This window comes from Pan paniscus, chromosome 3 (assembly GCF_029289425.2).
Source record: "Pan paniscus chromosome 3, NHGRI_mPanPan1-v2.0_pri, whole genome shotgun sequence".
Lineage (NCBI taxonomy): Eukaryota > Metazoa > Chordata > Mammalia > Primates > Hominidae > Pan > Pan paniscus.
In genome coordinates, this window is record NC_073252.2 from 118,680,309 (window position 1) to 118,702,148 (window position 21,840).

Below are 21,840 nucleotides of genomic sequence, written 5' to 3' on the forward strand. Positions count from 1 at the left end.
GCTTCAAGCTATCCTCCCACCTCAGCCTTTCAAACTGCTGCAATTATTTGCATAAGCCACCATGCCCAGTCCCAAAGAGCAACTTTGATGAGCTCTCTTAATTCACCTGCACCTGCATCAGAATCATTGGTGAATCAAGTGAAGAAGGCCTGAGATTTTTCATGCTTCCTCTTCTAGACAGCTTTATTTTACTTCTGACATGATCATTTAATCAAGTCCTTCTCAGATTCCCATTTAACTTTAGTCAACACTGAAGATGGGCCACCACTCTACTTGAGATGAAATTTGTTGCGAGGAACTTTATTTTAAAATAAGGTTTTTCAGCAAAATAAAAATCTATCCTATAATATCATTTAATATCTTTAAATTCTGTCACTTTCATTCTAAAGAGATAGCACAGCATCTCTTCATTCGCATTTCAAGCAGGGAAGTCACTTGCACATAGTTGATTAACAGTACCTCTAAATTTGAAATTCAGGAGATCAATTACAACCTCTTTTAAATAGTTTGAAGTTTGTTACATTTTTGTTCTACTTTGGAAATTTCCTCACTGGCTTGTTTGTAAAGTCTGTCTATTTCAATTTGTGCAACATCCCTGTGCTTAAATATTTCACACACACACACACACACACACACACACACACACACATATAATTTTTTTTTTTTAGATGGAATCTCGCTCTGTCACCCAGGCTGGAGTGCAGTGGCACAATCTTGGCTCACTGCAGCCTCCACCTCCCAGGTTCACGCCATTCTCCTGCCTCAGCCTCCCGAGTAGCTGGGACTACAGGCACCCGCCACCACGCCCGGCTAATTTTTTGTATTTTTAGTAGAGACGGGGTTTCATCGTGTTCGCTAGGATGGTCTCAATCTCCTGACCTCATGATCTGCCTGCCTCAGCCTCCCAAAGTGCTGGGATTACAGGCGCGAGCCACCATGTGCAGCCTTCCTATAGTTTTTTTTTTTTTTTTTTTTTTCCTCCTTTCGGTAAATCCAAAGTAGCAAAGTTTTCCTCTGGGTAAGATCTGGAGGTGGTCTTAGTACCCTCATTTGAAGAATGAATGATGTGAATAATGCTGTTAGCCTTAGCCTTAAACTAAAGCTAATTCTTTGACAAATCCAAAGAACCAGTCACATAGAAGTGACTCAAAGAATCAGGTCACATTTGGAAGAGATGGGAAGAACTAGGTCATTTTATTAATGATATTTTTACTGGATAAAGCATTCTAGATTGGCAGCTATTTTCTTTTTGCATCTTAAAAATATTATTCAGTTGTCTACTATCTTAATTTTTCTGTTAAAAATCAACTCTCACTCTTACTGTTTCTTTTTTTAATGTCTCCTTTTTTTTCTAGCTGCTTTTAGGATTCTCTTGGTTTAAGTAGTTTTACTAAGATATCTGTAGGTGTAACCGTCTTTCTATTGACACTGTTTCAGGCTCATACAGCTTCCTCAATTCATCAGATAATGTTTTTAAAAAGTCCTGGAAAATTCTTAGCCATTACCTCATCAAAACTGCTTCTGTCCCATTTTCTACCTCCTCTCCTGCTAAGCTAAAAGGTCCTAACATTACAGATATATTAGATATTTTCACTGTCTCACATATCAGTTTAATCTCTGTAATTCATTTTCAATATTTTCTACTGACTTCTTTTCCTTTTCATTCATTCTGTCTTTTGCTTTGTCATACCTACTATGTAATTTGCACACTGAGTTCTCTGCTCTAAAATATAAATTTGCTCTAAATGTATAAATTTGCCATTTATACATTTCAATATTTTAGTAAAATTCTCCATCTCTTCCTCTTTTTGTCTCATCTTTTCTTCCATGTGCTAGAGTATAACAGTCATGGTTATTATAAAGTCCACATCTGCCAACTCCAATCAACATTTGAAATATCCTTAAGTCAGTTTCTATTGCCCAGTTTTTATCATTTTTAGTGATATGGTCCTATCTCTTCATGTCTAGTCATTTTTTATAAAATGCTGGATATTTTATATTGAAAAGTTTAGAGGATCCAGGTATTATATTTCTCTGGAGTAGATTTACCCTGTTTTCTATCAGGCGAGCAGAAACTGTTCACCTTAAACGCATCAGGGAGTGAGGTGATTCACAGCTGGGCTTCAGTTGTGGCAAGGCTCAGTCTGTTTCAGTGTACTATATTCCTACCCACAGCCCTATGGTGCTTCCAAGTCAAAGTATGGCATGCACTGAAAGCCTCTCCTCAGCAAGATGAGACCACAGAACACCTTGCTTTTCAAAGGCACGTGGCTTAACTTTATAATAATCTGCCACGCAGCTTCATAATTCTGCAAATGTCTTGAGAAGGAGACAGCAATATTTCTTAGTCCTTTTGGGTCTCCAATATTGTTGCTTCACACGACAAGATTTCCAAAAGCTCTACCTATTTCTGTGTCCTCAAAGAGTAACCCTCTAGACAGGCTGAGCTCAGATTTTTAGCCTCTTGCCTATACACAGAATCAGCAGTCTGACCACTTCCCCAAGAGAAAAGCAACTGCAGATTATCAGTTCATCTCTCCAAAATTATCACCTCTCTGGAGCTTTAGTCGCTCTAGGACTCCTTGCTTTAACACCCCTTGAAGCTGTTAAACAAATTATTTTTATATTTAACCTGTCTTTTGGAGTTGTTATCAGCAGTAATATTGATGTGTTCAAGTTCGTATCAGACAGAAGCTTTCTTGCCCTATTTTACTTTCTTTATACCATATATCACTACCTTTCACTATATTATTTATTATAGATGTTTTAATTCTATCTTTGCTACTAAAACATAGGTCCCAGAAGAATAAAGGCTCTACTGCATCCTAGGGGCAGCAATCAGACTGAAGACTGTCTGACTGTCTGATAGCCCTCCTCTTTCCATCCCGCTTCACTCACCATGCCTATTTTTGTTTTGTGAAGAATTCCAAACGAGCACATCATTTTTTTCTGTATGAGAAACGAGAAGAACATAATTCTATATGTTCTCATAAAGAATCCTTATTCCCCTTTTTCATATTTCCTTACTTCCTCCTCCATGAGAGAAATAGATTGGAATAAATATACTTTGGGTTTCTTTCCTTCATGGTTCCCTCTCTTCAGCTGATTACTGAGACCCTGATGGTCATTGGGTCTGATACTTACTTTGGTTACCATACCTCAGAAAAAAAGCAGGGGCCAGAATTTCCTGTGCCCATCGCCATGCTGTATAGTAAGCAGACATACCAGCTGACTCAGGATGTGCCTTCTACACAGGCTGGAGACCTGTCTCTCTCCAGTGCTCTCTGTTATCCTCCATTCCAATTATGCTGTGAAGTGAGTCTGAATTAGGCCACAATTCGTCACACAGCTGATTGGCAATAGATTTTGAATCTACTTTCCTGACTCAATTCCTGCCACAGGTGGTACACACTTCAAGATTTCAGAAGCCAGGCATGAAGTCCCCATTTTGGCCTGGGCTCCTAGTCACCAATCCAGCTTTTCTGGAGCTAGGTACTTAGAAAATTATTGCATGCTGTAGGGATAGGAAAACAACTAACTCAGAATCTCCTACTTTATTCTCACAACACAGTCAACTCAGAACACTTCTACTACCACATGTGGTAGGGTTTCCCCCATCACACACCAAGCAAGCAACTCTCTGGTGGATTATTCAGATTATTCAGTACCACACCAGCTGGGTGTCCTCTAATTTAATTCAATCCTTATATTATCTATCTGGAGATAACGTCACATCCCACAGGTTGAAGGCTCAGTCTCATAAGACTGTTCTGCACCAGGCAGTGGCAAGTCCAGGCCTCTGAAACTTTTAACCAACTTGCTATAGACTGGAGTTCCCATGACACACTCCCCAGGTTCAATTAATTGGCTAGAGAGGCTAAAAGTATTCAGGAGAACACTTCACTTATGTTTACAGGTATATTAATAAGGGATATTCCAAAGAATACAGGTGAACAGCCAGATGGGAGAGATGCATAGATAGAGAAAAAGGCATAGGTATAGAAGAGATAAATAGCTATAAAAGAAGGGACGCAAAGCTTCCATGCCCTCTCCGGGTGCACCACCCTCCAGAAATCTCCATGTGTTCAGTTATCTGGAAACCCTCAGAACACAGTTCTTTTGGGTTTTTATGGAAGCTTCATTACTAGGCATGACTGATATTAGTCACTAGTATATCAACCCAACCTTCAGCCACCCTCCTCTCCCTAGAGGTGAGGGGGACACAGGGGGCTGAAAGTTCCAACCCTCTAATCACCACGTGGTTGCTTCCCCTGGCAAACAGTCCCATCCTGGAGGCTATCTAGGGGATTCCAGCCTCCAGTCATCTCATTAGCAAACAAAAAACACTCTTATACTCTAGGGATTCCAAGGATTTTAGGAGTTAAATGTCAAGGAAGTAGATGAGGACCAAATATAGATTTCATAATATCATACATGCTCTTTAATAAAGTAGATATTTTATCTTCATCTGGTTCCTATCTGTTCTTCATTGGTTCAAATTAATAACCAAGGACAAAGAGAGGTTATTAACTAAGAACCATCACCAGTGTGTAAGTGAAGAGGGGAGTCAAGGGTTGGAAAAGAAGTTTCCAAAAACAATCCATATATATTTTAACTGATAAATGGATGTCTTAAAGCCCATCAATAACAGAAGGAGCCCCAAATCATCTGCTATGTACACTTATTTTGAAATAACAATTTGCTATAACTGTAAGAGATTCACAATCATACAAAAACAGCTGCAAATCTTATAATGATGTCTTTTAATCGCTATATTTTGTGGAGTTTTGGGGGGTTTTTATTGCTTAAAAAGAAGTTTGTTTCACACAACAGGTAATGCCCATACACAATAAAAATTTAAAGGTAAAAAGATTATATAGTAATAAAAAAGTCTCCCTCTCTCCTCTATTTCTTGTCACCCATTCCTTTTCCTTAGAGACAGCTATTGTTACCCATTCACTTCTATTTTAGGTACATTAAGCACTTTTATATATGTCCTCATGTATTTAAATAAACGAGTGATAGATTATGTACAAGCTTCCATCCTTTTTTAAATTTTTAAATGTTTTGTTTTTATTTCAGTAGCTTTGGGGGTACAAGTGGTTTTTGGTTACATGGATGAATTCTACAGTGGTGACTTCTGAGATGTTATTGTACCTGTAAACCAAGAAGTATAGACTGTACCCAATATACAGTCTTTTATCCCTCACCCTGTTCCCACCATGATGGCTATATTTTGAAAACATGTTATTTATCCAGTCCACAAAATCAGAAACTGCCCACAAAAATAAATAAAATCATGATAATTTGATCCTCTGGATTTTGTAATATGCAATTTTCTAGTAGGTTGTAATGACTAATTACCCTGGTAATACACTAACCTCAGACGTAAAACATACAGTTTTCTCATGAATGATCCAGGAGATAGATGTAGGAAAATAAATGCATGTAAAACTTTTTAAATGCCATTAAGTCAGGCTGCTGCAGGTGACGCACACGGCTCTCACAGTGCTCTGGGTATCCCACATTGTGTTACATCTGGAACCCTTATGAGGCCACAGACTTTTTAAAAAAGCAAAGTTCAACCTCTATTTGTTTTGGTTTTGTCCTAATGTTCCTTGTGTTGAGATAAATACTTTTTAGCATAAGTTATGGATGATATAATGTATTTAAGTAAAAGAGGCTTAAATTTTTCCTATGAAAATGCCACCCAGAATTAAGATATTTTACTTGAAATTTTAGTTTGTATCTGGTTCTTTAGGATTCTGCACACAGTAAAAGCTGTCTTTCCAGAGGGACCACCCAGTGTACTGAACTGTGGCATAGCATATGACTCCACTTGCATCAGATCACACCACTGAACACCCACTACATCCACAGAAACATTCAAAGACTAAGAGGCAAATGCAGACTCAGCATGAGTGAGAGAAAAAGAGGAGAGTGAGGCAGAGACCCTGTGATCTTGGAGCAGTTGTAAAGTTCAAGAATGAATGACTCCACTGGAAATATAGGACAACACCAAGTTTCTAAGAACTTATCAGGGCAGTTTCTACACAAAACCTATTGCAAGCATCCCAGAGAATCACTTTTGAAATGGAAAGAAAGACCCAGAGCCAATAGAGAAGAGCTGTTCGGAGGATTCCAGCTGCGACCAGTAGCCACTTTAGAACAACTAAATCATGGTCAGAACAGGTAGCAAGGAAAATGCACAAACTGTGCTGCATTCCACAGGTGCCAAAATGTAAAGTTATATGCTGGAAACACAGAGCCAGTGCCTGGAGAAAACATATTTGAATTGTGGTTTGAAATATCTAAGAAAATATTATAGAAAGAGGATGTCTTGGAGAGGTAAAAACAAAGAATTATTGAGAGTTTAGCAAATAGAACATAGGTCATAGGTCATAGAACGAGTCTGAATTAGTAGAGAATTGAAGGAAATGTATCTCAAGCTCCAAACCACCTGGCAAAAAGTAGACAGAGAGACTTCTAATTAAGAGAAGAATGGAATACAATGCAGAAAACTGGGTACATTCCACCAAATTGTCCAAGGGAAGCATTTACAGTCAAACACTGGTTCCTAACCTCAAGCTTTGTAATATGCCTGAGGCCCAAGAAATCCAGAGTTCTTCTGCTTAAGCACTTAATTTTAAAAGAAAAGTAAAAATCTGAAGTGATCAAGAAGGATCCACGATACTCAGTCTATTCAGAGACCAAGCTCAAAACCTGATGGCCAATACAGAAAGTAACTGAGGTACTAGTGAGCACTCTGAAGCAGTGGGCATCAGTAAGTTCTAAGCTGCACCTTTGGACAAAGAGAGAGAGGTGGCAATAGATATTATCAGTGCTCCCCATGACCCTAAGATCCCTTCATACCCTGTCCCAAGCTCACAAAGGCTCACACCTACCAGGAGGCTCAATCCTGACTGGTAACTCCAAGTTCTTTGGTATGAAATGGCTCCCCAGGGGCTCTTGGCCTTGTCCACCACAACCACTGGCATCATAAGCAGAATACAGGTATAAACTGAGAAGGAGTTATGCCACATGCTCTCTCACATGACATCATTTTCCAGACACTACCACCAGGTTCTGGTTCATGTTCCATAACCACAACATATGTAACTATTGGTTTGAGAAGGACTACTCATTTGAGAGCTTCATTGTGGTTAGCACCATAGATATGGGGCATAGCAGAAATGACTCCCATAACCAATCTAAATTTACCCACCAGAGGAGGGAAGGCTCATTATCTCCCTTTGGAAAGACTCAAACAGTTCCACAAGGGGCAGAAGCAGGACCAGTAACAGGACCAGTTATTCTCCTGTATCTGTGCTCTTTCTGAATCCTAGCACCTCCAAAGCTAAAATAATAAAAAAATAAAGGACTTTCAATGGTATAACTCAGGGTTTGGAAGCAGCTTGCTCATTCAACATAATAAAGGATAAGATTAAAGATAGCAAGCAATAACTCTGCAATTCTAAAAGTGTTGTTCTTTAAATGTTCCCTCTAGAAGACCTACCACAGAATCTGTCCCTTCCCCTGCCCAGCTGCACAACTGGGCAGAGCAGGGAATGGCTGATATGGTTTGCCTCTGTGTCCCCACCCAAACCTCACCATGAATTGTAATAATCCCCATGTGTAAATGGCAGGGCCAGCTGGAGATAATTAAATCATTGGGGCAGTTTACCCAATACTGTTCTGGTGGTAGTGAATAAGTCTCACAAGATCTGATGGTTTTATAAACGGGAGTTCTCTTGCACAAGCTCTCTTGCCTGCCACCATGTAAAACATGCCTCTGCTTCTCCTTTGCCTTCCACCATGATTGTGAGGCTGCCCCAGCCATATGGAACTGTGAGACCATTAAACTTCCTTCCTGGCTGGGCATGGTGACTCACATCTGTAATCCTAGAACTTTGGGAGGCCGAGGCCAGCAGATCACTTCAGGTCAGGAATTCAAGACCAGCCTGGCCAACATGGTAGAACCCCGTCTCTACTAAAAATACAAAAATTAGCCAGGTGTGGTGGTGTGCGCTGATAATCCCAGCTACTTGGGAGGCTGAGGCAGGAGGACCTCTTGAACCCAGGAGATGGAGGTTGCAGTGAGCTGAGATCATGCCACTGCACTCCAGCCTGGGTGACAGAGGGAGACTCCTTCTCAAAAAAAACAAAACAAAACAAAACAAAAAAAACCTCCTTCCTTTATAAATTACTCAGTCTCAGGTATGTCTTTATTAGCAGCATGAGAACAGACTAATACAATGGCTGACAATCCGAAATGAAGACAAGGCCAAGAGGAAAAAGAACCAGAAGGGGAGGGGGAAGGTATATGAACTAAGGGGTTAAATGTATCGAAAGGTCTCAGGTGAAAAAAACAGGCTGGAAGGGAACAGAGACTTTTCATCAATACCCTTTTGTACCTTCTGAATTGTGTAACAAGTAAAAATATTACTTGTTCAAAACACAGACATAAAGGGTGAAGTAAAATGAAACAGAGAATGGCAATCGTGTGAGTGTACCATTACCTGAGCATAAAAATGTATAAAATCAACAGCTCCTTGGGTAGCAGAGTGAGAGAGCTGGAGACAACTAGTGTGAAAACAAAATAATAATGCAAAGACATTAAAGAACTACAGGAATAGATAATGCAAAACTAGATGATGTACTGTGGAACTGTCAACTATATAATAGTACAAAAATGACTTTGTTTCCTATATGCAAGTCTTCCTTTTAAAATAAAAATTATTATCTGTTTAACACTACCTTATAGCTACACAAAACATTAATATGATCATCACACTAAAATTTTCAGATAACAAAACAAGTAACATAAACTATTAATAACATGTTAAAAATTGAATTTGTACCCCTTAAATTTATACAAATAACATTTTTAAAAAAGAAAAAACCTGTTAAAAATGTAGTATTTTTATCATTTTATGACTTACTAAGTTATCAGGTTTTTTTGGTCACATAAATGTTTGGTTTCTGAAAAACCTTCATAGTAAAAGAATTAACTGCTGAGGAAATTAAGACCTTGTAGAAACATAGTGAAAGCCATTAAAATGTTTAAGTACATAAAAGTAAACAAAACAGCAGGCTAAATTCAGACAATATCAATAACATTTCCCACTTAAATTATAGTGAGGACTATATTATGAATTTCCATTTTTTATCACTTGCACTGAAAAAACCTTTCAGAATCCTTTCTCAGTCACCTCCACTCCTCACCCCCAGCAGTTTCAACAATACGGGTGATGCTTAAAAATGCATTTTGCTTACAGGTAATACACTGATAGTTTTATGTATACTATGGATAGGCTATAGTACCCAATTATTTAATCAAACGCTGATATAGCAGTAAAGGTATTTTGTAGATGCGGTTAACATCTAACAATCAAATACTGATATAGGAGTAAAGGTATTTTGTAGATGCGGTTAACATCTACAATCAGTTTACTGTAAGTAAAGGAGATCACCCTCCATAACGTGTGTGACCCTCATCCATTTAGTCACAGCCCTTAAGAGCAAAAACTAAGGTATCCTGGAGAAGCTATTCTGCCTCAAGACCGCAGCATCACCTTTCTGCCTGAGGTTCCAGCCTGAGGACCTGCCCTATAAATTTCAGACTTGCTACCACCACAATAACATAATACCTTAAAATAAACAAATATATATACTATCCCCTTGGTTCTATTTCTCTGAAGACCCTTACTGATACATGCAAGAGAGACTCTCTATGTGTAGTTCCTTACTCCAGTTTTCCAACCTTTTCTGATTGTATAATCTCTACCTCCTACATGTATCTCAGCTCTTACCCTCCTCATAGAAACTATCAAATAGTCTTGGGTCACAATGCAATGTTTCAGTCAACAGTGGACTATACATACAATGGTGGTCTCCTATGATTATAATACTATATTTTTATTGTACTTTTTCTGTATTTAGATCTTTTTCAATTTCATTTGCTAGAGAAGGGGTCTCCTTCTGTTGCCTAGGCTGGAGTGCAGTGGCAAGATCATAGTTCATTGCAGCCTTGAACTCCTAGGCTCAGGCAATCCTCCCACCTCAACCTCCTGAGTAGCTGGGACTACAGGCAAATACAACAAGGCCCAGATAATTTTTTATACTTTTTTAAGACATTGGGTTGCTATGTCACTCTGGCTGGGCTCCAACTCCTGGCCTCAAGCAATCCTCCTGCCTTAGCCTCCTGAGTAGCTGGAATTAGGCACAAGCCACTGTGCCTGGCTTGTATAGATACATTGGATCCACAAATGCTTGCCACTGCCTTCCAATTGCCTCCATTACTCAGTACAGTAACATGCTGTACAGGTTTACTGTCCAGGAGCAATAGGCTATACCCTATAGCTTAGGAGTACAGTAGGCTATACCATCTAGGCTTGTACAAATATACTCTATGATATTCACTTGATGATGCATTTCTTAGAATGAATCCCTGTCATTAAGTAACACATGCATATATAATTCCTAGGACTGCATTTTTCCAAATTTTTGTTTCAACAGTCTACACCACTGCTTTCCTATTTTGATACCTTAGGTCCTTTTTCTAATGCCTAGAAAAGAACAGCAACGAATATAATTGGCATAAACTAGGATGGAAATTCTCATAACGTGCAGACATATACTGGCATATACAGATCTCTGCTTAAGTGAAACTTTAGACTGCAAAAGACTGTCTCTAGTGTTACAACTCCTTAACTATGTGTTTTTAAAGGTAAAGTACATTTTAAGGCGGGATTTTTGTTACAACATGAAACTGAGATTTGTTTCTATACAATTAGAACTTCAACTAGTAAATAAAAAAAATTAAGTATAATTTTATTTATAGAAGTCAAGTTCTAAATTCAGGGCATGCTTATCTTGAAAGTCAAACATCACTATACCTGAAAAACTTATTTTTCAACGAAGAACTTCAGATCTCTAAAAGAACTGTCTAGTAAGATATCTCAACAGTCCACTTTCTCTAAAAAAAAAAAAAAAAAAAAAAGGCTGAACTTTTTTTAAAACCTAAAACATTTCGGCTGGGCACAGTGGCTCATGCCTGTAATCATAGCACTTTGGGAGGCCGAGACGGGTAGATCACCTGAGGTCAGAAGTTCAAGACCAGCCTGGCCAATGTGGCAAAACCCCGTCTCAACTAAAAATACAAAATTAGCTGGACATGTTGGCATGCGCCTGTAATCCCAGCTACTCGGGAGACTAAGGCAGGAGAATCGCTTGAACCTGGGGGGCGGACGTTGCAGTGAGCCAAGATCGCACCATTGCACTCCAGCCTGGGCAACAAGAGCAAATCTCCATCCCAAAAAAAAAAAAAAACCTAAAACATTTCAATACTTAAATACTTAACTGGAATCAATATCAATTAATGTAGCCTTAAAAATGCATTAAATGGTACAATACAAATATATTTTTAACATTAAAATAAGTCATATCCTCACCTCCCACATCAACCTGTAATCCATATTTTCATCCAAGTCTTCAGGCATTCTCTTCTCTCCAGCAAAGGGTCCGAACTTTTCACCCTGAGTAGCAATGATTATATTGAACAAGGATTAGTACAATAAATCAACATACTAAAATAAACGACTTTTTTCTTCTGGAATGTTTTTCTGCAAATCTTCATGCCCAAAGAAGAGACGCTTTTGAAATATTAACTAATTTACCCAACACAAAATGTTTATTTACAATCCAACTTAATCTGTTTTTAGCCTAAAACGCTAAATCCACAACATAGGAGCAACATAAAAGGGTTAAATCATTTACTTTCAAATTCTGACAAGGCACTGGACATTGTATTTCATATGTTTCAATCCTCTTCATAGCCTCTGGCAAGCAATGTTGAAAAAAGCACTGAGTTTTGTCTGACTTGAGAGACAAGCCCACCAGGCAGAAAATCACCTGGTTTCCATAAAAATCATAAATTCATCCATATTCTGGACAAGAAAGACGTGGGCTTGGCATTCTCAGAGGAAGAGTGTTCATAAATAAACTTTAAATTTGCCTGCCAATCTTTCAAACAGGCAAATGGGCACACTTTAAACCATGCTTTCTCGAAGTGTGTGCTTTGAAGCCCACATGCACGAGAAACACCCGTGTTACTAGTTTGAGATACAGAATTCTGGTCTTCGTTAAAATCAGAATCTGGAAATGGGCTGTCCTTCAATCTACCCTGACGGGACTTTTAAGGACATGTTCAATGGGCAAGTAACACTCTTTTCTCTCTAAAGTGACCAAAGCAGGGACTGCAGAGACAGTGGGAATGAGTTGAATTTGTCCAACCAGACATTTTGTTGAAATGTGTGCAGAGGAGACACAGAGCCACTCATGCTTCTAAACCTGCCTATGACTATTTTTCAGCAGAATCCTCCCCTTCACATGGAGGTGATGCAAGAAAAAAACCAACAAAATCTCTTTTGATGAACATTGTAAGGAGAAAAGATAACCACTAAGGCAATATTTCAAGGATATAAATTACTTAATGAACAACAGAACACCCAACTCCTGAGAACGGTAAAATTTTAAAGCTTAAAGAATTACAAATATTAATAGTTAACCCAGCCCCCTCATTTTACAGATGAAGAAAAGAGGTCCGGAGAAGCCATAAATACTGGCAGAGCCAGGAAGACCATTTCTTTAATGTTAACTTAGGGGCAGAAAATACCCAGAGATTCCTCAAATCAAGACTATAATTGTAAGTAATTTAAACACAGGCATAGCAAAGAAACAGGGAGATTGCTCACTATTCATAACATTAGAAATATTAATACAAAGTTTAGACAGCCAATTTCAGAGAAGCTAGAAGCCTACTCAGCTTCACAATCCTCTCATGCCTCACTAGTCCCCTCATGCTAAAATGGGCATTCAACATCACACTTAAACACAACAGCCCCAAAGAGGCTTTCTTTACAAAGTAATCACTTCTCTCCTCCAGATGGGACCTAACCAGGATTTGATGGCAGGTAGGAAAAGCTCCACAAGAACAGGGGAGAAGAGTTAACACTTACTGAACTACCATGTGCTGCATTCCAAATAATCCTATGTGGGAGTTTCCCCATTTAACAACTAAGAAAATTGAGCCTCGGAATTTAAATAGCTTGCTTGATTAAGGTCAATCAGGTGGCGATGATTAGACATAGTATCAGGAACCAGTGGTTTATTCTGAGTGGAGTGCTCAGGCAACATCCACTTCACCAAGCCAACACTCAAAACCCTGACAGACAGCTGCATAGTCCACTGCTGAGGCCACCTGATGCCACCTCCTCAGCTTTCCATTGACTACAATTTAGCAATGACCTGGGCCGTGCAATTGCCCAATGTACACACTCAATACATTGACTACTGAATTGAAGAAACTGAGCTTATGTTAAAGCCAATCTACAAAACAGACCAAAAAATAAGGTGTGTTTTCTGTAATAAACGTGAGGGTTAAATATGAATGAATGTGGTTCCATTTTCGGTCCACTCTGTCATGTATTTAGCCTTTATCAACTATTACAGAAAGTAATAATAATCTAAGTACACACTTTCCAAAGTAACTGATCTATCCAAACCAATCAGTTCCTCTTTGCAGTACAAATTTGGAGGGGAAAAAAAAGTGAATCTATCAATTCAGCAGTGTTCAGAGGACTAAAGAGGAAAGAATAGAAACTCAAATAAATGCAATGGGATTGGGGGGTGGGGGGTGCGGGGGAAGCCTGCTTGGACGCAGGCCTAGTAAGATTATTAAAAGACTTAAAGCTCTGAAAATTCAGATTAAGCAGAATGCTGATTTTAAAGCTTCACCATTAATAGAGAACAATCACTCTCTATCATAAACTCAAACCACCAAATTATAATAAATAGTGGTTTTTAGCTTTAAGAAATGTATTTTGTATCTCAACCTAGCACATTCACACATACACAGAAACACACACCTATAAAACTGAGATACTTAATATTTCAGGAATATCCTTCAAAGAAAAGACAAAAAAAACCCTGTGATACTGTATAAATTTCTTCATATTTTCTACTCTGTGTTATTTCATATGTTTAAAAAAAAGAGTTTTGACCCACTAAATTAATTACAGAACTCATTGATGGGCTGCGATTCACAGCTTGAAAAACACTGACATTAAAAACACTGATAGGGGCGGTAAATTAGCTTTCTATCTTTGATGACATTTCTTCAAAGTACCTTACTGGGTCTATTAGAAAGAGTTCATCAAATAAACTTGAATTTTCATGGCTGCAAGATTATAAAAATGTAAATAGCCAACTCTCAATTATCCATACTACTGTGGTGAGAAACAATGCAGATATTGAAAACCTAATTTATATTTGGCTTTAGATGAAGATTTTATACTGAGTAGACCCACTCTTAGGAAGCCTTCCCCTAGGGATTCCAGCACCAGCTACCCAATCCTTCTCTCTCTCTTTGTTCACTGTTGTCTCTATCATACAAACAGTAGTTTCTTAAAACTGTAATTACAATTTTATTTTTATTCACTAACCACATTTCCTATAGAGATTCTAACTTCAGTATAAGCCTCTTCTACCTCAATGGACTTCAGATCTGCTTGGGCAGCACATCTATGAAAGGGAAGTTTGGGGCACATACCCCATACATATATAATTCTTTTTCTTTTAGTGGAATTATATGAAATTGCCAATATTTGACCATTTTTGACCTACAAAATGAAAGTTTTTCATATGATTCATCATAAATGAAGTATATACATGTGCCTTAGTAAATTAAACACCTAGGAGGAGGTTCAAAATTAATGACAGGAAGGAAACCTGTATTTCAAACACTTTTCTTGAAAACTTCAAAAATTTCTGGCTGACTTCCTGATATCATTGGTTTTACTTTTTGTAATAAACCTGCTGAAGATTTCACACTAGCAGATAGGAAAACTGTCCGCTCTTCCATTTTCTTGCTGTCCATTTGTGCCTGCATTATTGGTATTACCTTTGATTTGTGATTTCTTTGCAAGAACTTTCCTAGACTTCTTCACTTCTATCTCAAGAGTCACCACCTCAAACACTTACAAGTTAGGCAGTAGGGCAACACAACACCAGATACCCAACCATAAACATGTAAATGATACTTTAGAGAGTAGCCAGGAGGTAAGGTGGAAAGAGCATGCCACCTAAAAACTTTTCCACTCCAATTGAATGTTGCTGTATCACCATGTGGACCCAATGTTGCCAGATATATACATGATTTTTAGAGAAGCTAATAACTCAAATTTGTGTGTGAAATCACTGATTTTTTACACTGTCAATGAATTCCAAGAATTCAACACTTTGTGCAGGTCAAATAAAATGTGACTTCAAGATAAATTCAGCCTGTACACACCAAACTGTCTGAGTCAAACTCACTTCTCAGACTGATCCAATGTCCAGCCCATAATGGAGCATCTTTGTTTTTATTCAAACTGTTTCTGAATAAAGCAGATAATTAATCCATTCAATCTTCTATTCACTGGACTAGACAGTAATTTTTAATAAACAAAAACTGTATGATTGCAAAAATGTGGGCCATTTTCTCTCATTTTGCTGAATGTTATTAGTGAGAAGTTAAAAACAAGATTCACTGCAGATATCTCTCTCAGAATTGTGGGGAAAAGCACTATCTTCTAAGCCTCAGTTTCCTTATCTACAAAACTTAGGGATTTAGATTAGTTGATTCTAAGATTTCTTCCAGCTTTTAAATTCCAATAGAAAGAGCTTCCACAGACCAAATTTAGAACAATTTGAGACTCAAACAGGACAAGAGGATAACTGATTGAAACACATTAACAAATTTGTAAGCCCATACTGTCAGTGAGAGAAAATGTTTTTAAAATCTCATTTGCTATCATTAGAGGATAATAAGTTATTATTAAAATTATTAAAGAAAAGGAATTAAGCATTTTATCCTGCCTTTTCAATACTAACCATAGTTCAGGCTAACCAGACAGCAGAAATTGATGATGAAAAGCTCCTCTTTACAGGAGAATGCTAACTTATAAATAAAGGGGGAATATTTGAGTTAGCGAATCACCATTTTGAAATCCATAATAATATTACTGATTTGGCAAGAATTCTCCATGGATACTAAAACCATTAGGCAAAAGGTTGATGGTGAAAAAATATATATCCATTTAGTAGTATCAGCTCACAGATTACTTGCTAAGAACAAAGGGGAAACAGGACATTTACAATAGAAAAATTACCTTAACCCAATGTTGGCATCAGTAACAGTGGGAAGCCAGATACATTATATGCCCCCTACTGTTATGCAGCACAAATAAACCAGCATCACTCCCTAATGTATTTTTGCCAGAAATATTTATATCTAACTTCCAGACTGCAGGAATTATAGAAGATAAAGAAACAAGTTAAATAAAGCCCTGGGAATGTAATCAGGTAAATCCAGATGTGAGATACTCTACAACTGACATGATCTCTTCAGAGAGTCACTGTTATTAAAAAGGGGGAGAGAGGGATTAAAGAGATATTTAATAGACATAACTAAATGTAATATGTAGTCTTTGATCAGATCCTGGTTCAAAAATAAATAGCTATAAAAACATTTTTAGGCAATTGGAGTAATTTAAATATGGACTAGCATTAGAAGACATTAGGAAATTACTGTTATTTTTGTTGGATTTGCTAAAACAGCATCATGGCTATTTAGGAGAATGTCCTTATGCTAAAGTATTGAGGGGTGAATTGTCACAACATCTGTAATTTACTTTGAAATAGTTCAGAAATAAAAAATATACATATAGATGAAATAAATACATTAAAGTGAATCAATCTGCAGTTGAGTCATTTATATTTGAAATAATGATGTTTTTCACAGAAGGAGACTAGAGTCCCCACTTAGAACATAATTATGTTTCAATGTTAAACTACTGTGCATGTATGTGCCTTTGCAATATAATTAGACCTTTAATAGTGTATTAAATATGTTTCTTAAAAGTTCAATGTGAAAAATAACCAGTCTTCCTTCCCCACTGTAGGAAGTCTGAGGCAGACTAGTTGCCTCCCTATATCCACTCCCATTAGTACTAGAACACTGATCTTGTTAAGGGTACTAATGTATCCAGGTAAAATACTATATTTATCTCGAAGAGAAGGGAGCAAACAACCTGTGAGTAGAAATCATTGTATGGAACTATCACACAAGTTCTTAAATAAAGCTGAGTCAACTAGAAAGTATACCTAATCCTGTTTCTCCCTGCCTGGAATATGAGCATGATAGCTGGGGCTGAAGCAGCGACCTTGAGTCCAAGAGAATTGCAAAGACTTCTGCCCTGACATTTTGAGCCACTGAACTAATGACCACAAACATCTTGTTCCATCTGCCAACTTCCTGTTAGAGGGAGAACAAAAACTTCAAATTTAATTACTGCAGTTGTCTCTCTTACTCCAGTTGATATAGCAGAGGTCAGGGTAAAGAAATGTAGTGGTGCCTATAATAAAATGGAATTATTCTTTATGAAATGCATCACTTATGAAATAATACAAAAAGGAAATGCAGAAGAGATATGACAAAAAGAATTGTGGGTATATGGTGACCTGAATGCAACACCTTTCCCCTTCACCCTCAAACCTGTTACTTTCCTCTCTTGAGCAAAACAACTACTACTAGCATCTGTGGGCAAATGGATGCAAGTGAAGCCTTAGGTTCTGGCAGAAATCTGGTGTGAGGTGTTCTCTCCAGTAGACTTAGTAATAAAGTAGAGGACAGCAGAGTAACCAGGGACAAGGACTGAAAACCAGGGAATCCCAAAAAGAATTTGAAAGTCAGAGATGGAGGGGGTCACAGCCCACAATCTTTCCTGCTCTTGATGCCCACGAAAGTACAAGGAGACCAGAAAGCTGACTGACAGGGAACTGACAGCCTATCTGCCAGTGCAGGCCCACTGAAGAGAGACCCATTTGCCTTCTACCACCTGCAGGACTGATGCCACAGAGGACTATTCAATAACAGTCTTGAGCTCCAATGAGTCAACCAAGGGATACAGCCCATACAAAGGAGCAGAGCTGCTAGAAAAAGGAAGATAAGGCAGAAGAATTAGACCCACGCTCTGTGTTCTGCAGCAGACAGAATACCTCAACTAAAGGGAATACCTGAATTATCTAAGAAAATTTAAGGAGATTCAAATACAGCACTCAAAAAAAAAAAAAAACTTTTAAGAGTTAAAAACCATTAACTTCCCAATTAAATATCTTTACAGAATGAATTGAAAGAAAGAGACAAGAATCAAATTCAAAAAAAAATCTCAAGTGAAAACTATGAACAGATAAAAATATGATATTTAGAATCAAATTCAAAAACAAAATCACAAGTGAAAACCATGACCAGATAAAAATATGATATTTAGAGAACAGATCCAGGAAACCTCACATATAAAAACATAACTCCAGAGTATTTTTTTAAAGGGATGAGAAGTGTATTAATCTATTCTCACACTGCTATAAAGAACTTCCCTAAGTCTGGGTAATTTATAAAGGAAAGAGGTTTAATTGGCTCACAGTTCCACATTGCTAGGGAGGCCTCAGGAAACAGAATCATGGTGGAAGGCAAAAGAGAAGCACGCACCTTCTTCCAAGGGCTGCAGGACGGAGTGAGTGCAAGCAGAGGAAATGCTTTGTATCAACTGCATTGTATCAAAAAGATACCTGCACATGTATGTTTATCACAGCCCAATTCACAATCATAAAGAGATGGAATCAACCTAAGTGCCCATCGGCCTATGAGTGGATAAAAGAAAATGTATATATACACAATGGAATACTATTCAGCCATAAAAAATAACAAAATAATGTCTCTGGCAGCAGCTTGGATCTAGCTGGAGGCCATTACTCTAAGTGAAGTAACTCAGGAATGGAAAACCAAATACCACACGTTCTCACTTACAAATGGGAGCTAAGCTGTGGGTACACAAAGGCATACAGAGTGGTATAATGAACACTGGACACTCAGAAGAGACAGGCTAGGAGGTGTATCCAAACTCCATATTGGATTTAATATACATTACTCGGTGAGTGGTACACCAAAATCTCAAACTTCACCACTATACAATTCATCCATGTAACCAAAAACCACTTGTACCCCTAAAGCTATTGAAATAAAAAATATATAAAAGTTCAGTTTCCACCAAGAAGGTTAGTAAGAGTATCACTACTATCCTAACAATGAGAATGATAAACTGCAAAATCATAACTTTTCTTAAGGAGAGCACTAGCTTACCTGTGGCCAGTGCCCTCCTCCATCCACCATCCAAACAAGTAAAAAATCAACTAACATTTCAACAACTTGCTAAAGGAGGAATGTGAGACAGAATGAAGGTATAGAACTACAGCAAGCCCCAGACCCAAGAGATGCTCACAGGCATGTTCACATTATTTTCCAAGGACCTCCCCGTGTGAGAGAGGTTTGGGAACAGATGGGAGAACAAAGAGAGACTTCCTCAGTGATGCTGTCATGCAAGAGCGGAACAGCAGCTGCTGCAAGAATGGCATGACAGTGTACACCTCCTGTCCTGACCTTTTTCTCATATCAGAAGAAAGCCTTTAGCTACTGAAGAAAAGCAGTAAACTATGTCATCCCCAGGATGACCCCAGTAAAGATCCACCACTGCGGGGAGAAGGGAAAGAAACAGTACAGGCTCAAGCACTTAGACCACAACCATCAAAGGACTCCTACCACTGGGGAAGGGACAAGAAATGTTCACCCACAAAAGACCAACCACTGACACAAGTTAAAAGATTAGCTCTCCTAGGGAAGAGGAGCAGGCATATTGAGAAAGCCCAACTCCCAGTGCCCAGGCAAAGAAACCCTACATAAGAGGGAGAATGGAACAAGACAACAGAGATCCTTCTCCCATACCCCTCACCATCAGCCCACCCAGCACCAAAAAATAACACAGCGAAGTCCACTGTGGGGAGAAGAACAAGAGCAGGGCAGAAGGGCAGATAAAGGCTGAGAAAATTCATTGCCAGAAGACAAGTGTTATAAGAAATGTTAAATGAAGTTCTTCAGCATTCAGAATATGATACCAGACAGAAACTTAGTTCAAAATAAATAAATGGGCCAGGCACGGTAGTTCATGCCTGTAATCCCAGCACTTTGGGAGGCCGAGGTGGGCAAATCACTTGAGGTCAGGAGTTCGAGATCAGCCTCACCAACATGGTAAAACCCTGTCTATTAAAAATACAAAAATTAGCCAGGTGTGGTGGTGGGCACCTATAATCACAGCTACTCAGGAGGCTGAGGCAGGAGAATAGCTGGAACCTGGGAGGCAAAGGTTGCAGTGAGCTGAGATCGCACCTCTGCACTTTAGCCTGGACGACAGAGCAAGACTCTATCTCATAAATAAATAAATAAATAAATAGCTAAATGTAATGGTAAAAAGTAGAGGTACATAACAAAGACAATTTGTCTTCGTTTTAATTGCTCTAAAAGATCACTGATGATCTAAAGAAACAAGAGTAAAAACGTACTGTAAGATTTATAACATAAAACATAAAATGTGTGACATTTTAAAGAATGGGAAGGAGGAACTGCATTATACAATTGTATCTCACTGACACTTTGACATATCCCCTTGCTGTCTAATAGACATCTCAAAAACAACATGCCTTAAACTGAACCCCTGATCTGCCCTCTTCAAACCTCCTCCACCCACAACCTTCCCCATCTCAGTTGTTGGCTGACAATCCAATCCTTCCAATTCCTCAGGCTAAAATCCTTGGAATCATCTTGAATCCTTCCCATTCTTTCACACTTCACATCCAATCCTATCAGCATGTTCTGTTACCCCATACTACCAAAGTAGCCACTATCTTGGTCTAAACTGCCATCACCTCTCACATGGATTACTGCAGTAGAATCCTAACTCCCCTAGTTTACACACTTGCCCTGTGGCAAACTTTTCTCAACAGAACAGCCAGAGTCATGCTTGATAAACTTATGTCACTCCTTTGTTCAAAACTCTGCAGTGCCTCTCATTTCACTCAAAGTAAAAGCCAAAGGCTTTGCAGTGGCCTAAAGGGCTCTAAGCAGTGGATCTTCCCCTAACACTCATCCCTTCACTAGCCCTCTGACCTCCTCCTCAACTGCTTGCTCATTCCATTCCAGCCACACTGACCTCCTTGTGCTTGGACCACAACAGGCAAACTCCCGTCTTATGTCCTTTACTGTAGCTGCCTCTTCTGCACTTAGAATGCTCTTCCCGTAGATATATGTTTGGCTAATTTCCTACCACCCTTCAAATAATTGCCCAAATCTCTCCTGTTTAGTGAGGATTAACTGACCCATCTAACATTTATAGCATCCCACACACACACCCACACACCTTTTCTGCCAAGTCAGCCATACCTAGCTCTTTTTCTTTTTTCTATAATGCTTATAATATTTAACATAGTATAAAAGTTATCTTATAGGTCTGTTATTTTGTGTCTTCCCTCACTGGACTGCAAGCTCCCCAAGAGCCAGAGTACCTATTTTCTTAACTATTGTACCCCAAAGTGAATAGTACAGGTCTTGGCATATAGAGTGATAAAGATTGTTAAATGAATGTGTAAAACAAGACCTGAATAAATAAAAATTATGGCACATCCACAGCATAGACTATAGTCAGACATTAAAAAAAAAAAAAAAACAGAGCCAAGGTAGATACAGGAATTTCCACAAGATACCGTCAAAAGAAAAATGTGAGATGATGAAGTGAGTTTACTCTTTCTTATTTTTGTAAACTTATGTTTTTTTTAAAAGTGTGCATGTGTTTGTATATTTGTGGATATAGCATTTTATCAGAATAGAGAAAAAACATTTTTAAGGCAAAGGGT

General features: G+C 38.4%; 1 protein-coding gene across 6 annotated transcripts in view; it reads right to left on the reverse strand.

Moving 5' to 3' along the window:
- The window catches only part of PRDM5 (PR/SET domain 5), a 230,660-nt gene that overhangs the window by 203,613 nt on the left and 5,207 nt on the right, over positions 1-21,840 (reverse strand). For all 6 annotated transcript variants that reach the window (XR_010112017.1, XM_034959083.3, XM_034959084.3 and 3 more), the window contains exon 2: positions 11,454-11,537. Coding sequence is in view for 5 of the 6 variants with exons in the window: in XM_034959083.3 (XP_034814974.1) it covers positions 11,454-11,537 (84 nt within the window). In the remaining variant the exon portion in view is untranslated. The remainder of the gene's footprint in view (positions 1-11,453; positions 11,538-21,840) is intronic.